We start from the raw sequence: 22,850 nt of genomic DNA, 5'->3' as shown, positions 1-22,850 counted from the left end.
GATTTTGAGAAATAAATAGTGTAGAGTGCCCGATGCCGTTTGAAGTTGGGGAAAAGCGGTGGACAGAAAGAGTGACTATGTCCTACCTAGAAAGAAAAAGCCCAAACAAACAACACAGTCTTTGGTACGAGCCATAAACAACCAAAAACCAAAAGGAACACTAACGAATGGAACAATACCCACCCCCACTCCCCCCAAAAACCCCCCAAGTGTCACAATTTTCACTTGCTGAAGGCCTCCGTACTAAGTGAAGGCTTTTTGACGAACAACAGAGTGAGCCCCAAGCTTATCAAACTGATGTACTTCGAGACAAGCATCCCGGCACATCAATGCAGATCTTTGACCACGCGCGCGAACCTCTTCCTCATACTCGTGAACGATGCGCTCTCTATCTGCCTCATTCGAAAGGATAGCATCGATTGCACTAAGGAGATTGTTAACATCCATCAGGGCGTGGTTGAAACCCTCTCCGCGATCTGCACATGTTAGCATATCCCGGAGAAACCAGCAAAACAAATAGGTGATACGAACATAGAGGCATGGTATGCGCTGCATCGCCTGCCAACGTGACTCGCCCCTTGGATTTGCCGAGCGACTCTACACGTGGCAGCCACCAAAACTCCAACGGAACGTTAATGACTGGTCCGTGACTATCAGACAGAATCTCATGGAAGATTTTCTTGAACGTGGGATGGAAATCCGTCGATTTCTGCCTCATCAAGTCAATGCGCCCGCCATCTGTCTTAGGAATATCCGCGTGTCCGGTAGGGGAAAGCCACGAGAGACATATTTGAACACGCCATACAGGGTCCACCATATCGGAAACATTAGGGTTCGGGCGTTCCATGACGGAGAACCACATCCATGCAGGGCTTGACGGATGACATCCTTGGAAGAGGGTTTTGTCCAGCGCAAGGAGCGGTTTCATCTGAGACTCATTGGCCAGTGCCTCGGTACCAAGAAAGCATGCCGGGATAGGCGTAGGTTGAGAAAGCGGCGCCCCGTACTGGAGTGAGCGCACGGTCGAATGACAGCCGTCGACTCCCACGAGAAGATCTCCACTATAACAACTTCCATCATTGAATTGTACCTTAACGCCATTCTGCTCAACCTCGAACGACGATAGCTTCTTGCCCCATATGATTCGTTCCTCAATTCCTTCCATGAGCATGTCACGGAGTCGTCCTCGAACAACTCGCATGCGATCGCCGTACGTCGGGGGTATAGACCACTTGGGAGTGCAAGTCTCGAGATTCATGAATGTTGAATGACTCTGGTCGTGTCCCGCTGTTTGATCTATCCGGGTTGTGTGTAGGCGATTCGCAAGTTCGCTAGGAAGGAAGTCCCGCAATAGTGGCAGACTGAAGTGGATAGTGAGAGCCCATCCTTGAGCGCGACTGGATGAGGATTCGTCTCTTTCGAAAACAAGAAACGAGATCCCTTTCTAACTGTTTCATTAGAAATCGTAGAGCAATATTGAAGTGTTAAAGGTATTACATGCCTTCTTCAGTCCCTGCGCAAGGGCAAGTCCAGCTATGCCGGCTCCAACGATGAGTACCCTTGGGTGGTCGTCCCTCATACCTGTGAATCCTAAAGACTAAGAAGCGGTGGAGCCTGCGAATCCTAAAGATCAAGAGGCGGTGGGAGAAGGAAAAAAAACAAATCAGTGATAGGAGAAATGATCACACCCAGTGTTCAGTGTCACGCGCAAAATCTTTGAGGGTCGAAAGAGAGAACCAAAATATCCTTGATACATGGATGCGGTGTCGGCTCGGCTGTTCAGTTAAAGAGGCCTCAGAAAGCGATGCGCATCGGTAGCGTCACTCCACTTCCAGCATCTTTCCGCACCATGTATGTCTCAAAACACCAGACTGCTTTGGCATGCTGCCTCTTGTTAGTTATCGAGTCTTTAGCACAAGCTCTATTCAAGGCGCCTTTTCTGCGTATCGTAGAACTGGACTTGTGTCGTTCCTATTACCTGCAGCTTTCTCCTGGATCCCTGCTCTCGGACGACTTGAGCGAAGAAGACTGCAAAGCGATCGCCATACAAAGAGACTTGGCTATGATAAATGCATACAACGTGGCCATGTCATCAATCATTGGTAACACTACGATTCATCATTCTTTCGTACTGATCACTCAAAGCGAGAACTGACAGAGATTAGAAATTATGACCGCATTCCCTTACGCGTCGCTTTGCGCAAGATTCAGCCGACGTCGCATCTTAGCAGCCAACATTGTTGGTACAGTCACCGCCTCCATGTACACCATATGCATCTGTAGGTCATCACGACAGTCACCGGTCTCCATCAATGATCGGATGGCGAGCTGACACATCCATGATGCAGGCTACTATCACCAGATCTTCAACATTAGGCTCATTCTGTGCCAGTCCCTGTGGCGTCTCTTTGGTGGTGGGGACAGTGTTCTGTTGAGCATTGCTAATGCCTTGATCGCTGAGAGCCTACCCGCAACACACCTGTATCACGCCCACAACGGATCATACAACGCAGTTTTTGCTAACGAACACATGCAGGAGCAAAGTGCTTTTTCTACTCAATGCCTCACGTCTCATCGTCAATGCCATCGGTCAAATGGTCGGGGCACGCCTCATGCAGGAATATCTATGGGCACCTGCACTGACCGGCGTAACGATGTATTGCCTGGCCATCCCTGTGCTTTGTTGGATTGCCGACCCCCAAGACCACACGCGGCGGCTCAAGTTGTCAGATGACGCTTCTGACGAGACCACCGATCTTCTACTCGCAGGCGTCAGCGCTAGGACGAAAGAGCGCAATGGGTCGCCTATGCGGCTAAGGATGTGGACACCAATGACTAGGGCCGTCTGGCGAACCTCAGAACTGTTTCGCGAACCCGCGACGGCCATGACACTGGCCATTGTTTTTCTAAATGAGCTGGGACACGGCGTGAATAGCATTGTGCAACAGTGGAGCAGCCGTAGCTTTGGATGGACGCTCGCACATACAAATTACTTTGTGGCTGGTCAGCGTTTGGTGGCAGCTGCGACGCTGGTTGGATTCTCATGGGCGTTTCACGGGCTGCAAAAAGCAGGTATCGCCAGCGCGAGGCTCGAGATCGGTCTGGTCAATGTTTGTCAATGGCTCACGTTGGTGGGAATGTTGACCGCTGCCATGTCATGCCTGAGCGGAGTGGAGGGAACGCGAGTGGTGGTCTTCGTATGCGCTGTACTCATCTACATGATGGGGTGGGGCATGACCGGCGCATTGCAGTCAAGCATGACTAGGTCAATTCCAAGGGCGCAGGTTACGATGCTCTACACGGGACTCAACGTGGCAGATCGGATGGCTGGTATTGTAAGTGGCCCCATGTTCGCGGGGCTAATGACGGCCGGCTTTCAGGAGGGGGGCAGATGGATTTACCTTCCGTTCTGGGTATCTGTGGGACTCTTTGTCGTGGTAGCAGTGTTGACAAGGCACGTGACAAGCTGGTTGAGTAAGGGGATTAGAAATGCAGATGAACAGACTCGGGTAGCTGAATGAAGGATAGACAGCAATGGAGGCTTACGCTGGGGCTTCGTATGAAGCAAGGTATGGAGGGGTAAGGGGATCGGGTAACTAGCTGCTTCATAGCATGGGCGGCACGGCACGGCACGGACAGGTGGAGATAGCGAAAACGATTTTTTTTTCTTTTACGTTTTACCGTTGATTCGCAATCTTCTCTGGTGTTCATCGAGTGGTCATCCTCTCATGCGCAGCGACTCACAGGCGACGAGCCACTCACACCTCTCGCAACACAAACGAAACAAACGATATCATGGCTTTTGCAAATCATGAGGAAGACACAGTAAAGATGATCAGACTGATAGCTAGCTAAGCAGAAAACAAAGCAGGACTAACATAAGTGGCAATATCGAAAGAATCTCCTTGGTGAGCCACGCCGATCTCTCTGATAAAAGTCGTGTTGTCAGACATGTGACCAGTCTCGACTTGGCTGCGAAGGAGGGCAGTAGGCTGTGCAAAATCGGCCAAGACATGTTTGACGATAGCGCCATCGCGGCAGGGCATTTGGTGGGCGAACCAGTAGAGCTTGCTCCTAAGTTGCGATGGCAGAATGTCATACACGACCATGCAGTAGCGCGATTGCGGATGCGGGTCTAGCCGGTACTTGGTCTGTATGTGTGCCCACAGGGTGGCGTAATGGCTACGCGGCGGCAGCGGCACGGCCCCATCCATAGTGAGGTGGGGCTCTATAGCCGCAAAAGAAGTATGCGAATCAAAATAACAGCGGCTGTATAGCTTAATGCGGGGAGCTGGGTAGCGTGTCGCGTCGATGCAGAGCATGCGAGGCCGCAGCACGCTGGAGGCTTGCGAAGCCAGGTAGTGGCGCACCTGACGCCAGTGGGCGTGGATGTCTGTTGGCAATAGGGTGAAGACGTCGTCCAGGAGGTCTAGTAGGCCTTGGGAGGAGAGACAGGCAGGCAGCAGCCAGTATAACTTGCCGCGCGCGCCGGAACGAGTCAAGTCAAAGCCGACAAAGGTGGATGAAGGGCTGCATAGCTCGCACGAGGAGGTTGTGGACGGTGCTAGGTCGGCAGATGGCAGTGGGTGAACGGTGTGCTCCCAGTAGGCGAGGCGCGCCGTCACAGCCACCCACACATCTGGCAGCATTTCGACGTGATAATTTTCGGCCAACGCAATCCGACGCAGCCCATTGATCGTTTCCAGTGCAGCAGCAAGGGACGCCGAACGAGTCGGGGTCCCATTTATCGGAATCAAGTCGACCACATAGCGGACTGCGACCGACGTCCTGCCGTTCCAGCTGTAGCTTAATTCCAATGGTGTAGCGTCGCACGTCAGCGCCGATGGATATGCGGGACGCAGCGGCAACGACGACGGCTCTCGACCTAGCCAGCCGCAGACATGGTTCCTGAAGAATGTCTCGTGGGCTTCGATGTTGTCTTGAGCGTACGATCCGCTCGTTCGCAGAGCGTGTATCAGATGCGGGCTAAGAAGGGAAGCCCATGTGAGCCGCGCCTTCTCAGACTCACCATCACCATAACGCGCGTCGCAATCGGGCATCGTCTGATCTCGTCACTGCTCGAGAGACACATGCAAGATGAGGGAGGAAGAAGAAGAAAAAAAAGGGAAAAAAAAGAAGGTGTTACGACGGCGGTATGAACGGGCGGCTGCACCACAGCAAAATCTCAGGGCTGTCTGAACCAAAGACGCTGGCTCTTCTTCGTTATGGGATGGACTAGGAGACATAACCATGTTGAGAGACGCGCCATGGCAAATTTATATCTCAGCCGAACCGAGCCGTCTACACTTCCTGCAGCGCAACCACCTTGAACCGCATATTCGATCCAGCGCAAGATGATCGCAACCCTTGCCATGTCCAACTGCATGATCCGTCTACTTCTTTCCAAGTCACGCTACTGTGTTGGCCAGTATATTCTAAGCATGTCGCGTCCTGTGATCTACTGCTGCTCTGCGACAATGGGCGGAGATAGTGGTACAATTCATTGTGGCATGGGGACGCACAAGACCTGGATGATAGCAAACGGCCATTAGGGAAAATTGATTCCTTCAATCGAGAGCAAATTATCCAGTAGCTTAAGACTTTTGAGATTAAACAGTAACGAGACCGTCTCACCACAATGCCAGGGGTCCATCTACCACACACATCTTCTGCATAGAAAGTGTATCGAACCTACTGGATATGTGTGACCCGTGTCTTCGATACCTGCACTGACCGCTCTTCCGGCTCCACATCTCAACGTGGGATGCTGATGTTTTTGGTATAGCAATCTTTTCATTGTGTAGCCGGTGTATAAAATTGGGGTCAGGGAAGCAACATGGTGTCCCACGACATCCAACACATCATGCCGGGTACACTGCTTCCTAGCCACTTTTCCTTACACTTCAGCATTAGGCCGAATGTGATTGCTTTCCCAAAATACCAAACGACCACATCGGACCACGAGAAAGCACGTTCATCTATCTGCCTCGATGCCAACGAGAATTCCGCTGGTTCGTGTCTGGTACCCGTGCCAAGGTATGAGCCTTGCATCCTGAGTGCGCCCAACCATGGTACACCCCAGGAACCCATCGGTCTAAAGAATCTGCATCGATATCCGTCGGCATCTCAGGCCTCCCTGCGTCGGCAGGTCGCGCAGTGGCGAGGCTTAGAATGTAGGCTCTGCTTTCTTTTCCTTTTTCTAATTATCGGTCACACAGAGTTCACTAGCTTACCATTCACCGTTAGCCCCGGACCAAGTTGGTCTTGGATCTGGTGCTTCAGACGTCATCGATGTCATTATACGAATGACATGCACCCCTGGTCAAGACAAGATCCTGCTCTCACCTCCCACGTTTGATCTGTACAAGGTTTGCGCAACCCTTCAAGGTGTCGAAGTGGAGGAGTGCATGCAGGATATAGCTCAAGATGGGACGTTTCGCATCCCAGTGGAGCAGGTTTGTCAAACATCACGGTAAACCACATGATCTGCAGGACTGACCGTCTCTATTACAGATCTGCACCGCACTGTCGGAGGACGACCGTATCAAGGTTCTGTTGCTAGCATCACCCGGAAATCCCACAGGCACGTTGATTCCAGTGGATCAGATACAGCGCATACTAGACCTCGAAGGTTAGTTGAAAGCAGCTCCTAGTTCCCACCTTGACACGCGCTGAAACGATATGATGATTAGCTTTCAAAGGCATCGTCGTAATTGACGAAGCCTACATAGATTTTGCACCAATCGCAGAGAAGGCCTCGGCTGTTCAGCTCTTGCCAAGGTACAACAATCTAATCGTTGTGCAATCTTTGAGCAAATCTCATGGACTCGCTGGAATTAGGTAGGTCAAAAGTCTGATTATTGCCAATCTCCATTTACCACCTTGATACAGTTCTAAGAGTTATTCAGGGTCGGTATGGCCATTGCGCATCCGGCCATCATAGAGCTTTTCTCAAAGGTGCAAATGCCATACAAGCTGTCAAGTGTAGTCTTGGATCTTGCCGAACGAGCGCTCTCAAAAGAGGGACAGGCTTGTGCGATCGCACTGCAGCAGCAGGTCATGACTCAACGAGAATGTCTGGTTAAAATGCTCGCGGATCCTTTACTTGCCTCCAATGGCATTGGCGCTACAATTGGAGGCCAAGCTGCAAACTTTGTGCTGATTCCAATTCTTGTTGGGGAAGAACGAGACGATATACGAGCTAAGCAGCTGACGCAGCAACTCCGAGATCGGCACGGTATTTCAATCCGATATGTTGGGGCGCAAGCTGGTTGTAGAGGCTGTGTGAGGATTACGGTGGGTACGAAGGATGAGATGGATGCGCTGCGAAAAGCCCTTCACACCTTGCTTTTGGAATAAATTAATAAAACTTTGGAAATCTTGGCTGATGGTTGCATGTATGTGCTTGGGCTAAGTGGTCTCTACAAGAAACTTGTATAATTCGCAATTTGCGCTTATTCTTTTCGAGACTAGGGTTAGTAGTTATGGTGTGGACCCTGCGCTAAGCCACAAAGCCCATTTCCCCATAATAGCTAGCTGCCGCTGAACCCAAAGTTAACTCAAGTACCTGGTTCTCCCACATATACGCTAACCATTTTGGTCGTCGAGATCCCTTGTACGATATCCGTTGTCTTGGATTTGTACCATATCGACAATGCTGACCTACATGATATCTACATGATCATGTTATTTCCGAATTTGTTTCAGCGCATCACAAACAGGCAACGTGGTTTTCCAGCATGCCTGTCAAGATGCATCTTTGTCTGCAATCATCAAGGAACTTTCCAGGGCAAGGATTATCAAACAATCATGATAAAGACAGGCCTCAATGGTTATCGGTGCTCATTGAAAGAAGCAATGTTGCAGTAGAAGGTATCATGTCGGCGCAACATGCTAGTGGTGGCACACGACAATGCAGGCTCGATGTGGATATAGCACACTACAACCAGAGTCGTTTTGGCAGTAAAACGTGTATTATTATTTTGATTTTGACGTGGCTGTTCGTATTGAGTTACTCTGCGCGAGGATCTATCAATCCACTCCTATTATAAAACACTAACTGCACTCACCGTATCACGCGACTCGTAAGCAAGAGGCGCGCTGTCTAAACCTTCAAGAGATATATTGCATACAATCCCCCATTTCAACACATCATTCGACCTCCGGAGTTGCGACGAAGAGCTAACGCAATGCAACACTTTCGAGCAACATCACTCTTTCAACCTTCCAACTTGGCACATGCCATCCGGAAGACCATGGACCCCTTCAAAGCACCCTCTTATCTCTTTGGATCAATTATGGCTTTCCCGCATACCATGGTCGCCCGAACTATCGCTGTCTTGGGGATGGATTTTGTCATGGTCGACGCATTGCATACGTAAGTAAATAACACCAGGCAACGCTCGCTCATGTCTAACCCAAAATCAAGTCCTATCGATAGCGAGAACTTAGTCCGCATCATACAGACCATCAACTTCTGTAGCGAAGGCAGGACAGTCGCCGTTGTGCGGGTCCCGTCTGCACACTCGGATCTGCTAACGCACGCCCTTGACGCAGGTATGTATACATATGCCGTCTCGGCTGCATATCCGCCATGGGACATGCGTATACGCAGACCGACTTTCCAATCCCACATCGGTATTCTATAGTAGAAGCTAATCATCGGATCGTCGTCTCCGTTGTAGGTGCAGCAGGAATCATCTTCCCACATATTGACACCGCCGAGCAAGCCGCCGAAGCTGTTTCCAAGTGTCGATACGCGACCTCTGGTGGAGACAGGTCTCTATCGCCATGCGCATTAGTCTCTGGAATTACGGATACAGCTCCACAAGGGCTGACACATGATAGAGTGGCTGATAGTCACATAGCTGTCATATGCCAGATCGAGAGCCAGGTGCGTGATCATTGTGAGAAGCTACAGCCATGCTGCTTACTGATTTGGAATAGCTCGCAATGGAGAATGCAGACGCTATCGCAGCCACACATGGCGTAGATTGCCTCATGCTAGGCCCGGGAGACCTTCGCCTCTCGCTAGGTCTTCCTGCTCGGAAGTTCGGTCAACGCGACGACCCGAGGTTCCTTGAAGCCGTCAATCGACTTGTTGATGTGAAACATCGACACGGAAAGCCTTTGATGACCGTATCCTTCAAGATTTCCGCAGAAGAGGATTCGTGGATACAGCATTTCAACCTGTTACTAGCCACTGCAGATTTTGTAGACGTGGTCAAAGGTCATCAAACTGCTTTGGAGACGATCAAAGGTACCCTTGCGGGTATAAATGAGAGGCTGCCGCCACCAATGGATGTTGATGAGAAGATCAAGGGACGTCGCGATAGTCACGAGGAATGAGTTCGATGTAGTCATTTGTACTCCGAGTTCAAAATCTTAATCCGTCCTCCAGTCGCAAGTGTCTGGGAGTCTATCTACTAATGCATCTACAAACCTTGCCACCAAAACGTTTCTTCGAGGGAATACACTTCTCGTAGAAACGTTCCTCTGCTGCTTGTTCCCACGAGAACATTGTAGTTTCCTTTCTCACATACCCAGCGACCTTCTGCTTCGTCCCAGAATCCCAACGCATATTTCAACTCCATGTTTATTGCAAGGGTGGTAGTGGAGGAAAGCTTGAGAACGTGTGTTTTTTCGAACCCTTTCAGCTCTTTCACCGGGCGGCCAACACTGGATTTCTGCGGCTCGACATATACTTGCACCACTTCTGCGCCGTCAAAGTTGCCAACGTTTTCAATCTGGACTCGCGCTGTGATTATTGCTTTCTCCTGTGAGCCATGTACTTCAAGTCGAAGTTTCGAGAGGCGGAACTCGGTGTAGGATAACCCATGACCGAATGGAAAGAGTACGGGTTTTTCCAGGGTGTCGTAGTATCGATAGCCTACGTAAACGTCCTCCGCATATAGTATACGTTTTCTCTCCGCTTGGCTGCACAGATACGTCGGATTATCGCGCAAACAGACAGGAAAAGATAGTGGTAGTTTTCCTGATGGATTAGCATCGCCGTACAAAACATCACTGATCGCTGTTCCCGTCTCGTTGCCTCCATACCATACATGCAGTAGAGCCTTAGTGCGACTAGCCCATGGCATCGTCACAGGGCTTCCTGAACTAATGCAGACGACTGCATTAGGGTTCGCATCGAGCACACTAGTGATGAGATCGTCGGTGTGCTGTGGAAGTTCGATGTCAGGTCTATCTGCGCCCTCATTCTCCCAGTCCCCCATTAGACCTGCAAGAATAACGACTTGATCGACCTGTGACGCTAGCTCAGCAGCTGCGCGAATGGAGGCAGCAACGTCCATTTGATAACATCCGCCAAGACGTAAACCGCCGGGATGAAATGTCAATGGAGAGTTCTTGATGAGTTCCGAAGTGTGTGCTCCGGCCCAGTGGACTAGCACGTGATATGACTCTCCTTTGGTCAGGTGAACAGTGCCTATCTTCTCCACCGTGCCCGCTCGGAAGAAGCCTTCGCCGAATTGCTGGTCTTTTGTGTTGTCTACCACGAGCTTTCCGTCTAGATACAAGTTTGCGGTGCCTTGTACGCTAACGCCAAAGTCGTAGGGTCCCGTGTCAGTCGCTACAAGGCGACCCGAAATATCCACGTGCCAGTTTTCGCCATCAATACGATTCATGTTTTCATAGTTGAAGAAGTAACCGCAAGAGTTAAGGAACTCATAATGATCGACTGGAGTGCGGTCTGCAACGGTCGGCGGCTCGTTGTAGATGTACATGTCGAATCCAGGCTTGCCGTGACTTGTCAGGAGTTGGTGGCCCAGAAGAGGCCTTTCTTTATGATTGTAAATTCCTCGGGAAAACTGAACGCTTCCATTGCTTCTCTCACTAATAGCCTGCAGAGGGGTCACCGCGTAGTAAGGTCGAAGATGAGCGATACGCCCACCTCGGTATGCTGCAATGGCAGCATTCGGGCCTATCACAGCAATCGCCTTGTCGGGATTCAGGGGAAGTATGCTTTCGTCATTTTTCATGAGTACTATCGACTCAGTTGCGGCCCGACGAAGTAGTTTGCGATCTTTCTCACGATTCAAAGGCTTCTCCGGTGCCTGTTCCGGTATGTTGGAGCTAGCGGCTTCTTTGATCATGTTGAGAATGCGTCGCACGCAATTATCGAGATCATGAGCGCTTAGACGATTAGCCAACAGTGAGTGTAGCAGGTTCTTTCCCCTCCATTGGCTAGGTCCGGGCATCTCGAGATCCAGGCCTGCTTGGATAGGAGCTGTAGTTGCATACAAGCCGTGCCTACGCATTAGAAAGTTAGTTTTGCTCATCTTCCAAAGATCTTTCGAAAGACAATTTTTGATGGGTCTAGGCTCGAAATGAGGAACTGGGGTAGTTCACTAACCAATCGCTCATGACCAGGCCACGAAAGCCCCATTCTTTTCTCAAGATGTCATGTAAGATTCTCTTGTCTTCTGTGATGTGAAGTCCGTTGATCTTGTTGTACGCCGCCATGATTGCGCCAGGATCACCAATCTTAATTGTCAACATAAAAGCCATGAGATATATCTCTCTTAACGCGCGCTCAGTGACCATGCAGTTCATGCTAAAACACCCCTGTTCTTGGTCGGAGCACAAAAAGTGTTTTGGTGTAGCCACTATCCCTTTTTCTTGGATTCCGATGCACATGTATCCTGCGAGGGTTCCCGCAAGGAGAGGATCCTCTCCAAGCGCTTCATGCCCTCGTCCTGCAAGTGGAGACCGCGGAATATTCACGCAAGGTGCTAAGAGCACATGCGTTCCTTTTGCGATACATTCATCGGCTAACAATCCTCCTACCTCACGAAGTAGTTCTCTGTTCCATGAGGCTGCCAATGCTGGCCCAGTTGGCAGACATATTGTTGGTGTTGAGTTGAAGAAACGTGTACCGCGCACTGTGTTCGGGCCGTCACTTGTTCTTAGGGAAGGAATCCCTAGACGTGGGATAGGTACGGTGTGTGCGAAATCAAGTCCTGCAGCCTGGTAAGTTTGACATGAAGGGACTAGTAGAAGCGAAGATAACTCACCAGCTGTTATATCGCATTTCTCGGCGACAGAGAGTCGAGAAAGGATCTCTTCCACGTCAATATCAGCCATTGAATTGGTTGTTTCAGCACGATGAGAGAATGATGGTGATACTTCTTCGTGTTCAAAGCCATGCACACTCTATAATGTAAGTAGTAGACTCATGCAAGCGAGGTTTAGTAGGCTTCTGCGCTAGGTTTCTAATCAATGAGGTAATCTTTCTACTGGGATCTCTATAGCGCGATCTTCTGCATCGATTCTGCCAAGCTCTAAACCTAGTCTGTTTTAATCACATAAATCATGCATGTAGTCACATTGCATGCTATCTAAGCGACCCCCCTACCCTGCCCATGGCTTGTTCTACCCATATACTAAGTGCTTATTCGCCGAGGCCGCGGTCACGAAGAATTTTGAAGTTGGCACATAGTTCTCTTGCCACTCCACCACAAATTCTAGCCCTGTTTCTTTCGTCCACCGCTGCACCAATGGCTGAGCGGTAACAGGAAGTGCTATCTTCAAAGACGCTTGATACCACCAAGGAAATATACCAAATGCAAGCATAACTCGGGGCACATTCGTCCGATTCGGCATTCCTGCGTGCCACAACCTTAGGTCTCGAAGTACTAGATCTCCTGCTTTTACCGAGATCTGCACAGGCGGAAGTATCTCACGCCGTTTGCTGACAAGTTCTGGCTTGATCGTTGATAGGCCCCCTTGCGACTCGCGCGACTCAACGTGATCAGCCATGCTGGTGTCTCTGTGGCTCCCAATCCATACTTCTGTGCCGCCGTTTAGAGGACCTGTGTCGACAAGATAGTAATTTGCTACCAATGCAAATGGAAACCGGAGGTGTTCATGGTCTAAATCTGCATGAACAGTTTGCCGTTCAGTTGAAGAAAGTGCTGTGTTTCCATTCGCGTAAACTACTCGCGGACTCGGTCCCAGAATTGCGGCGCTGATGCTGGCTGCGAAAGGGTTCGCCCAAATAGACTGGAACATAAGGTCCGGAGAAGCCGGCGGCCTTTGTGAGATGTTACGGGTAGGTTTTCCTTGATTGAAATGGGTCGATGGTTCGTTGGCCAGTTGTTCAGATCTCTCGGCCATGATGGAGTTTAACTTTGCTACGGCAGACTTGTCCACAACGTCTTCCAACACCACGATGCCGTCCCTTTGGAGAATCGATACTGCAGCGCCGACAGTTTCTGCACTTGGGACTTGGCATGCTCGTTCCCGATCTGGTACGATGATACGCTGAATTTGATTGGTACTCATGGTGGTGACCCGTCTGGGAGGTTTATCGAAGGAAAGCCTGCCTTCTTTATCCCGGTACTATCGTGACAGTTTAATTAGGAAGTGCGAAAAAGGGTTGGGTAGGTGAAAGATCCTTTACGGCATAGACTGCTTTTCGCGGAGAAGGACGCATATAACTATGGACTACCTTGAGCGTGCTAAGAAGACTGCTTTGTTGAATCTAAAACTCACTATCTGGTCCTGAGGGTGCATGAAAAGTTTTAGAAAGTGGGCGAGATTGTCACAGCGCATGTTTGATTATGATGACACCCCATCGTACTACTTTGATACCCCAGTGTAGGATAGCGCGCCGGGGAAAGCGAGATCGTCACCACAATGCTTTAGTGCAGCACCAAATGCAGATTCCGCCTTCACCCATTCTTTTTCTGCGCCTCTTTCGTCCAGCAGCCAGCGGCAGCTTGCAATCAATTCTCCACCTATCTCACTCAGGGATGAGTCGCGGACTTGCGTACCGAAGAACCCATACGTCAGTCCGTTGGCCAGCGACTGCCGCGACACCATTTGAGAGGCTGGCCGCCGGATGGCGTCGTAAACCTTTAGCGCATGCGGCAAGGCGGACACCGTCGTCCTCGGATCTTCCAGCAATCGAGCTAGGATATATGCATCCTCGATGCCTTGGCCCCCACCAAGACCTTGGTGTGGTGTCATGGCATGCGCAGCGTCACCGATCAGACAAACTCTCTCCATCGCGAATGCTGGGAGTGGGGCTACGACGTGGACTGCCCATCGCGATGCAACCTTTGGAATGTGCAGCAAATCGGTGAGGTCTCGCTCCCACCCGGCATAACGCTCAGCGATCTGCGACGCCGGGATCTCGGCAACCCACGGGCCGTCGAACAGGGGTGGGACACCATCGGCAGCGAATACGTTGTCGTAAGCCGTTAGTTGGATCTCGTCCCTGACAATGTTCGAGGTAACATGTCGTCCTGCTCCACACCACTGCAGGCGTGACATGCGTCGTTAGTTCCAGACACTGTCACAATTGGGATGGCGCCTTACAATTCTGAAGCCGCGTAATGCTATGCTGTTGGGACACCTCTTCTCGACCTCGGCTCGTGAACAACTCATCCTGTATGCAAACTGACCGCTGAATTGAGGTGCAGATAGGATGTGGTCCCCCAAAAACATGTGCTGTCGTACCCGTGAATGGACTCCATCGGCTCCGATAAGCACATCGGTTTCGAACTGAGTGTTATCTTCGAAGGACAGGGTGACCTTTCCCGACTTGTTTTGGATGTAGGATCTCAATTTTTTGTTCGTTTTGATTTGGCATCGTCCAGCGTCAACATGGGTGTGGAGGATATCAAGGAGGCCATCTCGAGGGATAACTCGGGGTCCATGTGGCACTTGACAGAAATCTTCTCCCCTTGGATATCTATCGGATTTTCGGAGGACCGGACCACTGACTAGAAAGAGATTAGTTTTCAATAGATGTCGAGCGATTGTAAATTCCAAATTCTCTAATGCGTTTGCTGCAAGACTTGCCTTCTGACCATGGAAGACATTTAAGCCCTCTAGAGGTGCACTCTGCATCAAAATTCGTGTATTCTCCAAGCATGTCCCAGAATCTTTTCCACACTGCGACCCCTGCGCCAATGGCACGGATCTCAGATTTGCTCTCGAACAAATAGACGTCGATATTTGGGCATTTTGCTAGGAACGCGGCAGCAGTCATCCCCGCTATGCCACCCCCACTAAGATATATCTGTGAGCATCGGGTGCTAGGAGTCGTCCATTGATGAGCTTACCAGATAGCAACCTGTAAAGAAGGCCTAGTTTCAGGCACTACCATCATGAACCAACAGCGGAGAAAGGCTGGGCGATTTGGTGCGAGAATGAAAGACTACAACATGACATTGAATCATATCTATAGACATACTTATCAACGAGCGGTGTCCAATTCGGGCATAGTGGAAAACGCGTTAGCAGTGCATACGTAATATTCATCAACACTGGCTAGCTGTAGCATATTGGTGGAAACTGAACTATCCAGCATCACCACGCGTGAACTTCATTGCCACATCTTTATCAAACTCCATCTACTCATCCATATATCAGAAAGTAGAAGAGATTTGCACTGGCTGTGTAAGTTGAGTCAGCTACATGGCTCAATCTCATATCGTACTTTCGTGCAAGGCGAACTGGAGTAAGTGCAGACGTGCGAATTGCGAATTGTACTGATCTTATGAACCACTTAGGCCACCTCCGCTCCATGTGCATACTCTCTGCTCGAATAGCGCATTCTAGAGCCATTCATATTACGATCCTAGTGTCCAGCTCGGGTAATGTTGTGCAAAGAGTGGCCCAAGAGGTTTCCAGGTGCGCAGGTGTTGAAGGAGTGAATGTTTCCAGCAAAGTCAGGTATGTCGCGTCACGGCGCAGCAACGCCTATTACGTATCGTCTTCATTCACGTCCTGTACTCATCTTAGCTCAGAGTCCTTGGTTTGTCGACCGACACCGCAGATAATGGAGATACAGACCGCTCCTTCAAGCTTGTCTGGACAGCTCTTATGAAAAGTGAAGTCACCACGTGTAGCTATACATTGGAACATGTTGAGGCAGTCGTACCACCGTCAGCTGTAATACTTGATGTAGGTTTACACACAGTTTCAAAGTTTTTATATTCCACTGAATGTCCTGAATAAAGGGATTCCAACTATCATGGCTCGAAATCATCCGATCCGAACCTTCACCTCCACCCATTTTCCAATGGATGATGGCATTTTCAGGAGGCTTCATGTACATGTGTGGCCCAACGGAATCCCAGACCAAAAATGCAGAGTTCATGAAGCAAAACACGCATGACTGCGACAAGGACGTACTCATCCCAGGCATGCTTCCAATGACATGCCACGATCTGAATCCCCAAGACGTTGGTGACAAAGCAATCAAGATCCAGATTGCTAAAACCACCATGACACAGTACGTACCACGGGTAATAGAATTTGTACGCCGTTCGCTAACAGACCAGGTTTGCACAGAGAGCCGACGGCCTTTTGACAGCCTGTGCTCCGGAATATGACAGTGTAGAATGTCTCGGCGCCATCTCGGATTGGATTGCATGTGAACGAGGTCGGCAAACGTTCCATCTTGGTCCCATGTTACCACTTACTCCGGGCACTACTACCTTCTCCGCCAAAGCTATTGAAGTTGAAATCAATACATGTCCGGATGGCTCTGGTATCGTCGTCACACGTTTCTTGGATCGCTGTATGCTATCTCATGGAAGGCATAGTGTCTTCTACATCAGCTTTGGCACAGAGCACTGGTACGTCTACTTTTGACCAGCAACTTGAAAGTTGCAAGGCAAAATTGACCATGCCCCAGGCCATCCTCTCTTGATCACCTCGAAATCCTTCTAGACGCCATGGTGGCCCGTAAATATCCCTTTGTAAGTGTACCGATGCGATGGATATCTTGGGGATAACGTTTGTCTAAAACCCCATCTAGCTACTGGCACATGCACATGCGGATGCGCAAACCATCTCCAAGCTGAAAGACAGATACCTTGCTAATGACGAAGCACTCATTCTGCCATTTGTGCCGCAACAAACCGTGCTATCCCACGAGGTATGTCTACAGATACGATTCGTGTCATGCGCTACCTGAATGAAAACTCTACTAAGCTTTCAGGCGTGCGGATGGTTCATAACGCACGGAGGAGCAAATGGCGTCATGGAAGCGCTTACCCAAGGGGTCCCAATGTGTGTATAGCAAGACCCCATCGACCCGTCCCGCATATTCACCTGTCTCAGGATCGGTTGGCCCTTTGCCATTGACCAGCCTCTCAATATTGCCCACATGGCACATACTATGGACGCTGGCTTTGAATTCACACAGATGCGAGCGAACTACTGTCCCGTCAAGGCAGCCAGAACCCAGGATGTTCTACCTGACATGGATGCTTGGGAAAAGGAAGTTGGAGACGTTTTGGCAGCAGCTTTTACAGCTGTGGGCGAGAGGAAGCGGAGGAACGCTGAATTGATTGGAAATAATCTTGGAAAAGCGTGGGCAGAGGATAGTGGGAGAGCTAGGCTGCAGCTTTCTAGGTTTCTAGATACGATGGGCGTTTGATGTGCGAACACTTAAGGCGTATGTTATCATTGCATCCGCTTCTACAGCGACACATGTGGCAGAAAAGAAATGAGTAGTGTCTAAAAGGCTTCGATATTGTCACCATTTGAATGTAGGCATGGTTACAACACCAGCTTGGTTTTCTTTTTTGAGACAGGTCAATCCCGACAACTATACTTACTCTTCTAATACTCGTCGAAGAGCTGACATCAAATTGCATGACCACACAAGCACTGCCTCAAAGCTTGAACGTATTTCCCGTGGTCCACGGCAAATTCAAGCTCTTTATATCTATCACAATAATATTCTCCATTACACACCCATATGCCATCTTTCGCATCTACACCACCGTACCATCCCCGCCCCCTTCTTCCAACTCGATCTTCCTCTTCTTCTTCCCATGATGTCCTCGAGCCTCCACTCTGCCCTCCACCGGTAACACTCTTGTAGCAGTGAACAAGTATCCCTCCGCTCCACCCTTACTCGTCATCATAGGATGCGTCCTGCCTGGAAGAACCTGCCACTGTCTCGCACGTGCCGTCTGCAGCGAGGGCGCAAGCAGCAGGGTAGGATTAACCGGGAAGTCTTCTTCTTCTTCGTTATTGCCACCTTCCGGTGTACTAGCAGTTGTATCGACATGCTCTTCTCCCCTGCGATTCTTGTTTCCGTTGGTCTGTGTCGTAGTTGGCGGCGGTCCAAATTCGCGTGCTATGTACGCCGCCCTCCGTTCCTTGGAGTAGAGGTCGCAGAGTTCGACGAGGGGTTCGACGTTGTTGTTGTATACAACGACCCTGCCTCCTCCCCTAACCAAAGGGACAAGTTCCTTGAGTACAGTCTTTGCGTCCATGGCCGTAGCTACGACTAGCCCATCAAAGCCACCCCGTCTAGTCTCATCTACGACGCCCTTTACCCTCTCCCACCTCCTCCTCTTCTTGTAATACGTGCCCCGTTTCGTACTCTTCATGCCAGCCAACACCTCTTCAGACATTACCTCGGGCTCGTCGTATGTGGGGTCGTCTTCTGGGTGGAGGAGCGCGAGCCAGGATATGGACTTCAGGTGTTTGTAGAGTGGGTGCTCGGGGGTTGGGGCGCCGTAGTCGTAGCCAAAGTATTTGAGGTAGGAAAGGTTCGGTTGGTTGTTCGGGTGGAGAACGGTGAGAGTATTGGTTTGCGCGGACATTTGGGGGATGTGTGGGCGGGGGGGTTTTCGGGGGCGCGCAGGAGGATCTGAAGGGTCGGCGTCAGGCATGGCGGTATCTGTGTCCTTTGCTTCTGGGGCGTCGTTCGTCGCTGTCTCTGTCGCTGCCGTACCATTCATCTCGACATCTTCGGCCTCGTCTTCCGAGTCCTCGTCTTCTTCGGGGTAGAGGATGCCCATCTTCTCTGCGAGTGCTGCTGTAACGAGACCTCCTGTATCGTCTACTACGAGCCATCTCCCTCCTCCTATCTGGCTGACACCGTCTTCTCCTGTGAGAATCTGGTTGGTGGCTCCCGAGTGTACGTTCGCCCAGCTGTTGATCAAGCCCAGTAGATCTTCCCTCAGCTCCATAATCTTGTATGCCTCCTTCTCCAGCACATATTCTGTAAGCAGCCCGATATCCATGGGCAGCGCCGTAAAGCGCTTCATGTACTTCTTCGACTTCCTCAGTGTGTACTTGGCGAGCGAGAAGCTCGTCTTCTCGTCAATCGCATTGTGGGAGGCCATGATCTTGGCGATGATGTCCTTGCCGGAACCTGTGCCCGCTTTCTTCAGCTCCTCAATCTCAGCCATGGACAGCGCCTGACGCGACGCATCATCAACAGTCAGGCGGTTGTTCCGCATTATGACCTGCCCATCTTCCCCGACAATGTCGAAACCGGCAGCGCCCTCGGCATTCTCATCGCCAGTCTCGGCAGCTGGCGCATGGTCTTCGCCTAGAGCTTCAGCATGGAGTTCGGAGGCGGGTACGACGCGCAGCTCCGTCTTGGACTTGCCATCGTCCTTGTCGAGGAGTTCGTAGGTGAGGTAGTATGGCCGGCCGAGGAGCAGGTTCGAGTTGAAGGTGCCGAATTTCCCAAGATTGATGTTACTGGGAGGCGGTCAGAAGGAGCTGCAAGGTGGGCATACGAAGGAGTATGTAGGGGGCTCACGCCAGCTATGCGACGTACGTATTCGGTGTGATCTCGACTATCTTGAAAAGGCCGGAGGGCAGTCGCAAGGCGACGTGCGTGTTTGGGCGGACGCAGGAATGCATGGCGAACTTGATCGCGGCTGCCAAGTCTCACTATACCATGTGCGACAACGACTGTGTATGTCGTTATGGATCTCTTGACACTAGAGTCCCAAGGTTGCTGGGTTGGCGCAAATCGCGAGGTGAGTTGAGCTAGTGAATTTGTTGCAAGGAATAATTCCGAGCCGCAACGCCACGTTTCAAGCACAGCCACAGGCCCCAGCCACACCGTACGTCATCTTCCGCTTGTACGCGACTTCCGCATATCCAATACCCTGGCCGCGTATGCTACTCGGGTCTACTACGTCGCCTGCATTGCTTCTTCCCCAGAAGCCCTACTCTGCTATCAATTCCCCTTCAACCGCGTCTTCTACAACCCTCGCAGCCCGCGCTGCGCCAACTACCGTGTAAGCTTCACCACATAGACTGCATCGAGCTTGCGCCAGCACCACCAAACATGGTGCTTCGAAAGTCCAATGACCCCGACGACGTCGTGCCAGCGCCGCTCTCCAAAGCGATACCCCCGTACCCCACAACACCTTCCGACGAGCATCCGCCTGCGTTTCCCGTATCTCCAGACCGTGCCGCCGACCCACCCGGTACAAGCAAGTCGCCAGCCTTCAACATCAAGACGCCAGAAGAGACCCGTCTGCCTGACGACAAACACAACAGCGACTCCGACTTTAGCGAAGACGAGTGGAACCAGTCCGACGACGACTTTGAAGATGTCAACCACAACGACGTGCCTGCCGCGTTGAAGCCGGCTGCAGGCAAGAGGCCTCCCGTCCCCTCGACCGCACACATCAGCGGCGACCTTCCAGATGCCTTGAAGCCAGGGCCACCAGCCGGAATACCCATCAAGCGCTCGCAGGAGAACATTTCACCCATGCCCACCGGTGCCAGTGCGGCCTCATACAATGGTAGCACCGTGTCCGAGCAATCAAACGGATCCATCCCGCTGAAGACGAACAACCCATATCTGAAGATGCAGACAACTGGGCAAAGCGGGTGGGGCGATGAGAGCAGCGACGCCATCTGGGGTGATGCGCCGAGCCAGGCACACAAGTATGAGGCACCTGTAGAGCTGCCGGCGTTCCAAACGCCAAGTACACCTTCCCATGAAATGAAGAACCTAGGACTAGATGATCATCCTCCGTCTGCTCAGTCGAAGCCTGTAGAAGAGCCGCCCGTGATTGCGGTGAACTCGCCCACGCCTCGTTCGGAACATCCAGAGGCGTCTTTCGATACAAATCCATGGGAGCCCATCTCGCACGATGGTCGTGCTGAGACTGTAGCATGGACAGCGCCGCCGCCTCCAGCAGGTTTCTCGGATACAAGTTCGTACACTGCGCCAGGTCCAACAGGTGATGCAGCCGTTCATCCTACGAGCTCGCACACTGCGCCAGCGCCCATCGTTCCTGAGAATACGCATGTCATAGATTCCACACCTCCTCCACCACACTACACGCCGGACGAGACGCGAACCACCCTGGAAGAACCTCCGCCAGCTCTGCCACCACGTAGATCACATGAAGATATGACGCCTGCCATGCCACCCAGGCCCATTGATACAAGTGCGAGCTCTACAGCTGCGCCAGGCCCAGAGTCGCCAAACACTCGGATGGAGAGGCAGCGGAAAGAACACTACCAAATCAAGCACATCCGTTGGCTCGACAACAATACCGAGGACATGCGTGTTTCGCCCATTCTGACGCAGAACCTCAACGGTCCATGTCCTTTGCTTGCTCTCGTCAATGCGCTGGTCCTCTCTACCCCCGCCAGACTCGACACCGCTCTCGTCGAAACACTCCGCACACGCGAGACGGTCAGCTTAGGATTACTTCTCGATGCCGTCTTTGACGAGCTCATGTCTGGCCGACGAGGTGACGCTGCGCAAGCCTTGCCCGACGTGAGCGAGCTATACAAGTTCCTCCTCGCTCTCCACACCGGTCTCAACGTCAACCCTATGTTCGTCCCGGACTCGAACATCCCGAGTGACAACCACGCCACGCTCACGAATCGAGCTGGCGCATTCGAAAACACACAGGACATGAAACTATACCGCACCTTCAACATACCTTTGATGCATGGATGGCTACCAGAAGCTGGGAGTGACGCTTACGCTGCATTCAACCGCGTTGCACCCAGTTATGAGACTAGCCAGTTTGTGCAGTTCCAGGAGGAGGAGTTGAATGCGAAGTTGGGTGCTGGTGAGAGTCTGAATGAGGATGAGCAGCAGATGTTCACGGATATTCATGCTATCAAGGAGTTTTTGATGAGGTGGCCGACGCAGCTGACGGACCATGGTTTGAGAGTCATCCGTGACAATCTTCAGCCAGGCCAAGTCGCTATCTTGTTCCGAAATGACCATTTCTCCACACTGTGTAAGAATCCGCGGAACGGCGAGCTGGTTACCCTGGTTACGGATCAGGGGTACTCGACACATGATGAGATTGTGTGGGAGAGTCTGACGGATGTGAACGGTCAGGGCAGTCAGCTCTTCTCTGGAGACTTCCGGAGCGTGGATAACAGTACGGGCAACACCGGAGCAGTAGCTCAGGAACAGCAGCCGCACGACTACGACAATGGACAAGGCTGGACTACCGTACAAGGACGTCGCGGCAACAACCAACAATCCAGCGTCCCACAAGACCCCGACGCCACATCTCCGGAAGCTCTCACCAGAGCAGAGCAAGAAGACCATGATCTCGCCCTCGCACTCCAACTGCAGGAAGAAGAAGAAGATCGCCAACGACGCGAAACGGAACAAAGGAACCGCGACAATGCGCCTCCACAGCCACCTCGAAATCAAGGAAATCCAGTTATACCTCCACGCCGAAACAACAACATTACAGGACACAGACCTGCAGGCGAACCTGCTCCTCCGCCCTTGTACGAAGAAGCTGTTCAAACTCCCCAGTACAATCCGCCAGCGGGACATCCAGCCAATCCTGCTGCACCGGTACCGGGACAGGGGGGTAGTGCGTACCAGTCGACTACTGGTGGTCCACCGCCCGGTAGTGGTGGCCGGCATCATTCTAGTTACATGCCTGCTGGAGGTCGGATGGGTGGGAGAGGAGGTGGTGGTAGGAGACACTCGCAGGGACAGCAGGGTCAGGGGCAACAGCAGGGCGAGGATAGGGATAAGTGCGTTGTTATGTAGAATTCGACGGCGCTTTCACTCGAGTTGTGGCGGGCGATTGGAAAGTGTGGGGGGTGGG

At 51.4% G+C, this 22,850-nt stretch overlaps 9 protein-coding genes across 10 annotated transcripts; 4 read left to right on the top strand and 5 right to left on the bottom strand.

Annotated features, from left to right (window-relative positions):
- Positions 1 to 243: 243 nt before the first annotated feature.
- On the bottom strand, positions 244 to 1,258 carry AA0111_g12790 (hypothetical protein; the record flags this gene model as incomplete). Its single annotated transcript, XM_028646815.1, has 2 exons — positions 244 to 476; positions 532 to 1,258. The coding sequence occupies 2 exons, from the start codon at positions 1,256 to 1,258 to the stop codon at positions 244 to 246; spliced, it is 960 nt and encodes a 319-aa protein (XP_028499608.1).
- Positions 1,259 to 3,851: 2,593 nt separating this feature from the next.
- Positions 3,852 to 5,060, bottom strand: AA0111_g12789 (hypothetical protein; the record flags this gene model as incomplete). Its single annotated transcript, XM_028646813.1, has 1 exon — positions 3,852 to 5,060. The coding sequence occupies one exon, from the start codon at positions 5,058 to 5,060 to the stop codon at positions 3,852 to 3,854; it is 1,209 nt and encodes a 402-aa protein (XP_028499609.1).
- Positions 5,061 to 5,836: 776 nt separating this feature from the next.
- AA0111_g12788 (hypothetical protein) lies at positions 5,837 to 7,359 on the top strand (the record flags this gene model as incomplete). The annotated part of the gene is made up of 5 exons (XM_028646812.1): positions 5,837 to 6,173; positions 6,229 to 6,455; positions 6,514 to 6,631; positions 6,693 to 6,840; positions 6,909 to 7,359. The coding sequence occupies 5 exons, from the start codon at positions 5,837 to 5,839 to the stop codon at positions 7,357 to 7,359; spliced, it is 1,281 nt and encodes a 426-aa protein (XP_028499611.1).
- Positions 7,360 to 8,255: 896 nt separating this feature from the next.
- Positions 8,256 to 9,348, top strand: AA0111_g12787 (hypothetical protein; the record flags this gene model as incomplete). The annotated part of the gene is made up of 4 exons (XM_028646811.1): positions 8,256 to 8,377; positions 8,429 to 8,556; positions 8,868 to 8,893; positions 8,947 to 9,348. The coding sequence occupies 4 exons, from the start codon at positions 8,256 to 8,258 to the stop codon at positions 9,346 to 9,348; spliced, it is 678 nt and encodes a 225-aa protein (XP_028499610.1).
- Positions 9,349 to 9,434: 86 nt separating this feature from the next.
- AA0111_g12786 (putative beta-glucosidase I) lies at positions 9,435 to 11,484 on the bottom strand (the record flags this gene model as incomplete). The annotated part of the gene is made up of 2 exons (XM_028646810.1): positions 9,435 to 11,271; positions 11,375 to 11,484. The coding sequence occupies 2 exons, from the start codon at positions 11,482 to 11,484 to the stop codon at positions 9,435 to 9,437; spliced, it is 1,947 nt and encodes a 648-aa protein (XP_028499613.1).
- A 2,118-nt stretch (positions 11,485 to 13,602) lies between these two features.
- AA0111_g12785 (hypothetical protein) lies at positions 13,603 to 14,298 on the bottom strand (the record flags this gene model as incomplete). Its single annotated transcript, XM_028646809.1, has 1 exon — positions 13,603 to 14,298. One exon carries the CDS (start codon positions 14,296 to 14,298, stop codon positions 13,603 to 13,605), a length of 696 nt encoding a protein of 231 aa, XP_028499604.1.
- A 1,790-nt stretch (positions 14,299 to 16,088) lies between these two features.
- Positions 16,089 to 17,419, top strand: AA0111_g12784 (hypothetical protein; the record flags this gene model as incomplete). Of its 2 annotated transcripts, none has more annotated exons than XM_028646807.1 (5): positions 16,089 to 16,267; positions 16,317 to 16,613; positions 16,673 to 16,736; positions 16,796 to 16,915; positions 17,060 to 17,419. In XM_028646807.1, 5 exons carry the CDS (start codon positions 16,089 to 16,091, stop codon positions 17,417 to 17,419), a joined length of 1,020 nt encoding a protein of 339 aa, XP_028499605.1. The 2 variants fall into 2 exon arrangements, with proteins under 2 accessions (XP_028499605.1, XP_028499606.1); XM_028646808.1 differs by having other exon boundaries at positions 16,260 to 16,267.
- A 340-nt stretch (positions 17,420 to 17,759) lies between these two features.
- Positions 17,760 to 19,653, bottom strand: AA0111_g12783 (tRNA (adenine(58)-N(1))-methyltransferase non-catalytic subunit; the record flags this gene model as incomplete). Its single annotated transcript, XM_028646806.1, has 2 exons — positions 17,760 to 19,488; positions 19,568 to 19,653. The coding sequence occupies 2 exons, from the start codon at positions 19,651 to 19,653 to the stop codon at positions 17,760 to 17,762; spliced, it is 1,815 nt and encodes a 604-aa protein (XP_028499612.1).
- A 433-nt stretch (positions 19,654 to 20,086) lies between these two features.
- AA0111_g12782 (hypothetical protein) lies at positions 20,087 to 22,776 on the top strand (the record flags this gene model as incomplete). The annotated part of the gene is made up of 1 exon (XM_028646805.1): positions 20,087 to 22,776. A coding segment is annotated over one exon (2,690 nt), but the record flags the coding sequence as incomplete, so codon positions are not given.
- Between the last annotated feature and the right edge of the window lie 74 nt (positions 22,777 to 22,850).

This window comes from Alternaria arborescens, assembly GCF_004154835.1.
Source record: "Alternaria arborescens strain FERA 675 chromosome Unknown contig_107, whole genome shotgun sequence".
NCBI classification, from domain to species: Eukaryota; Fungi; Ascomycota; class Dothideomycetes; order Pleosporales; family Pleosporaceae; genus Alternaria; species Alternaria arborescens.
This window is presented reverse-complemented; position numbering and strand designations above follow the sequence as displayed.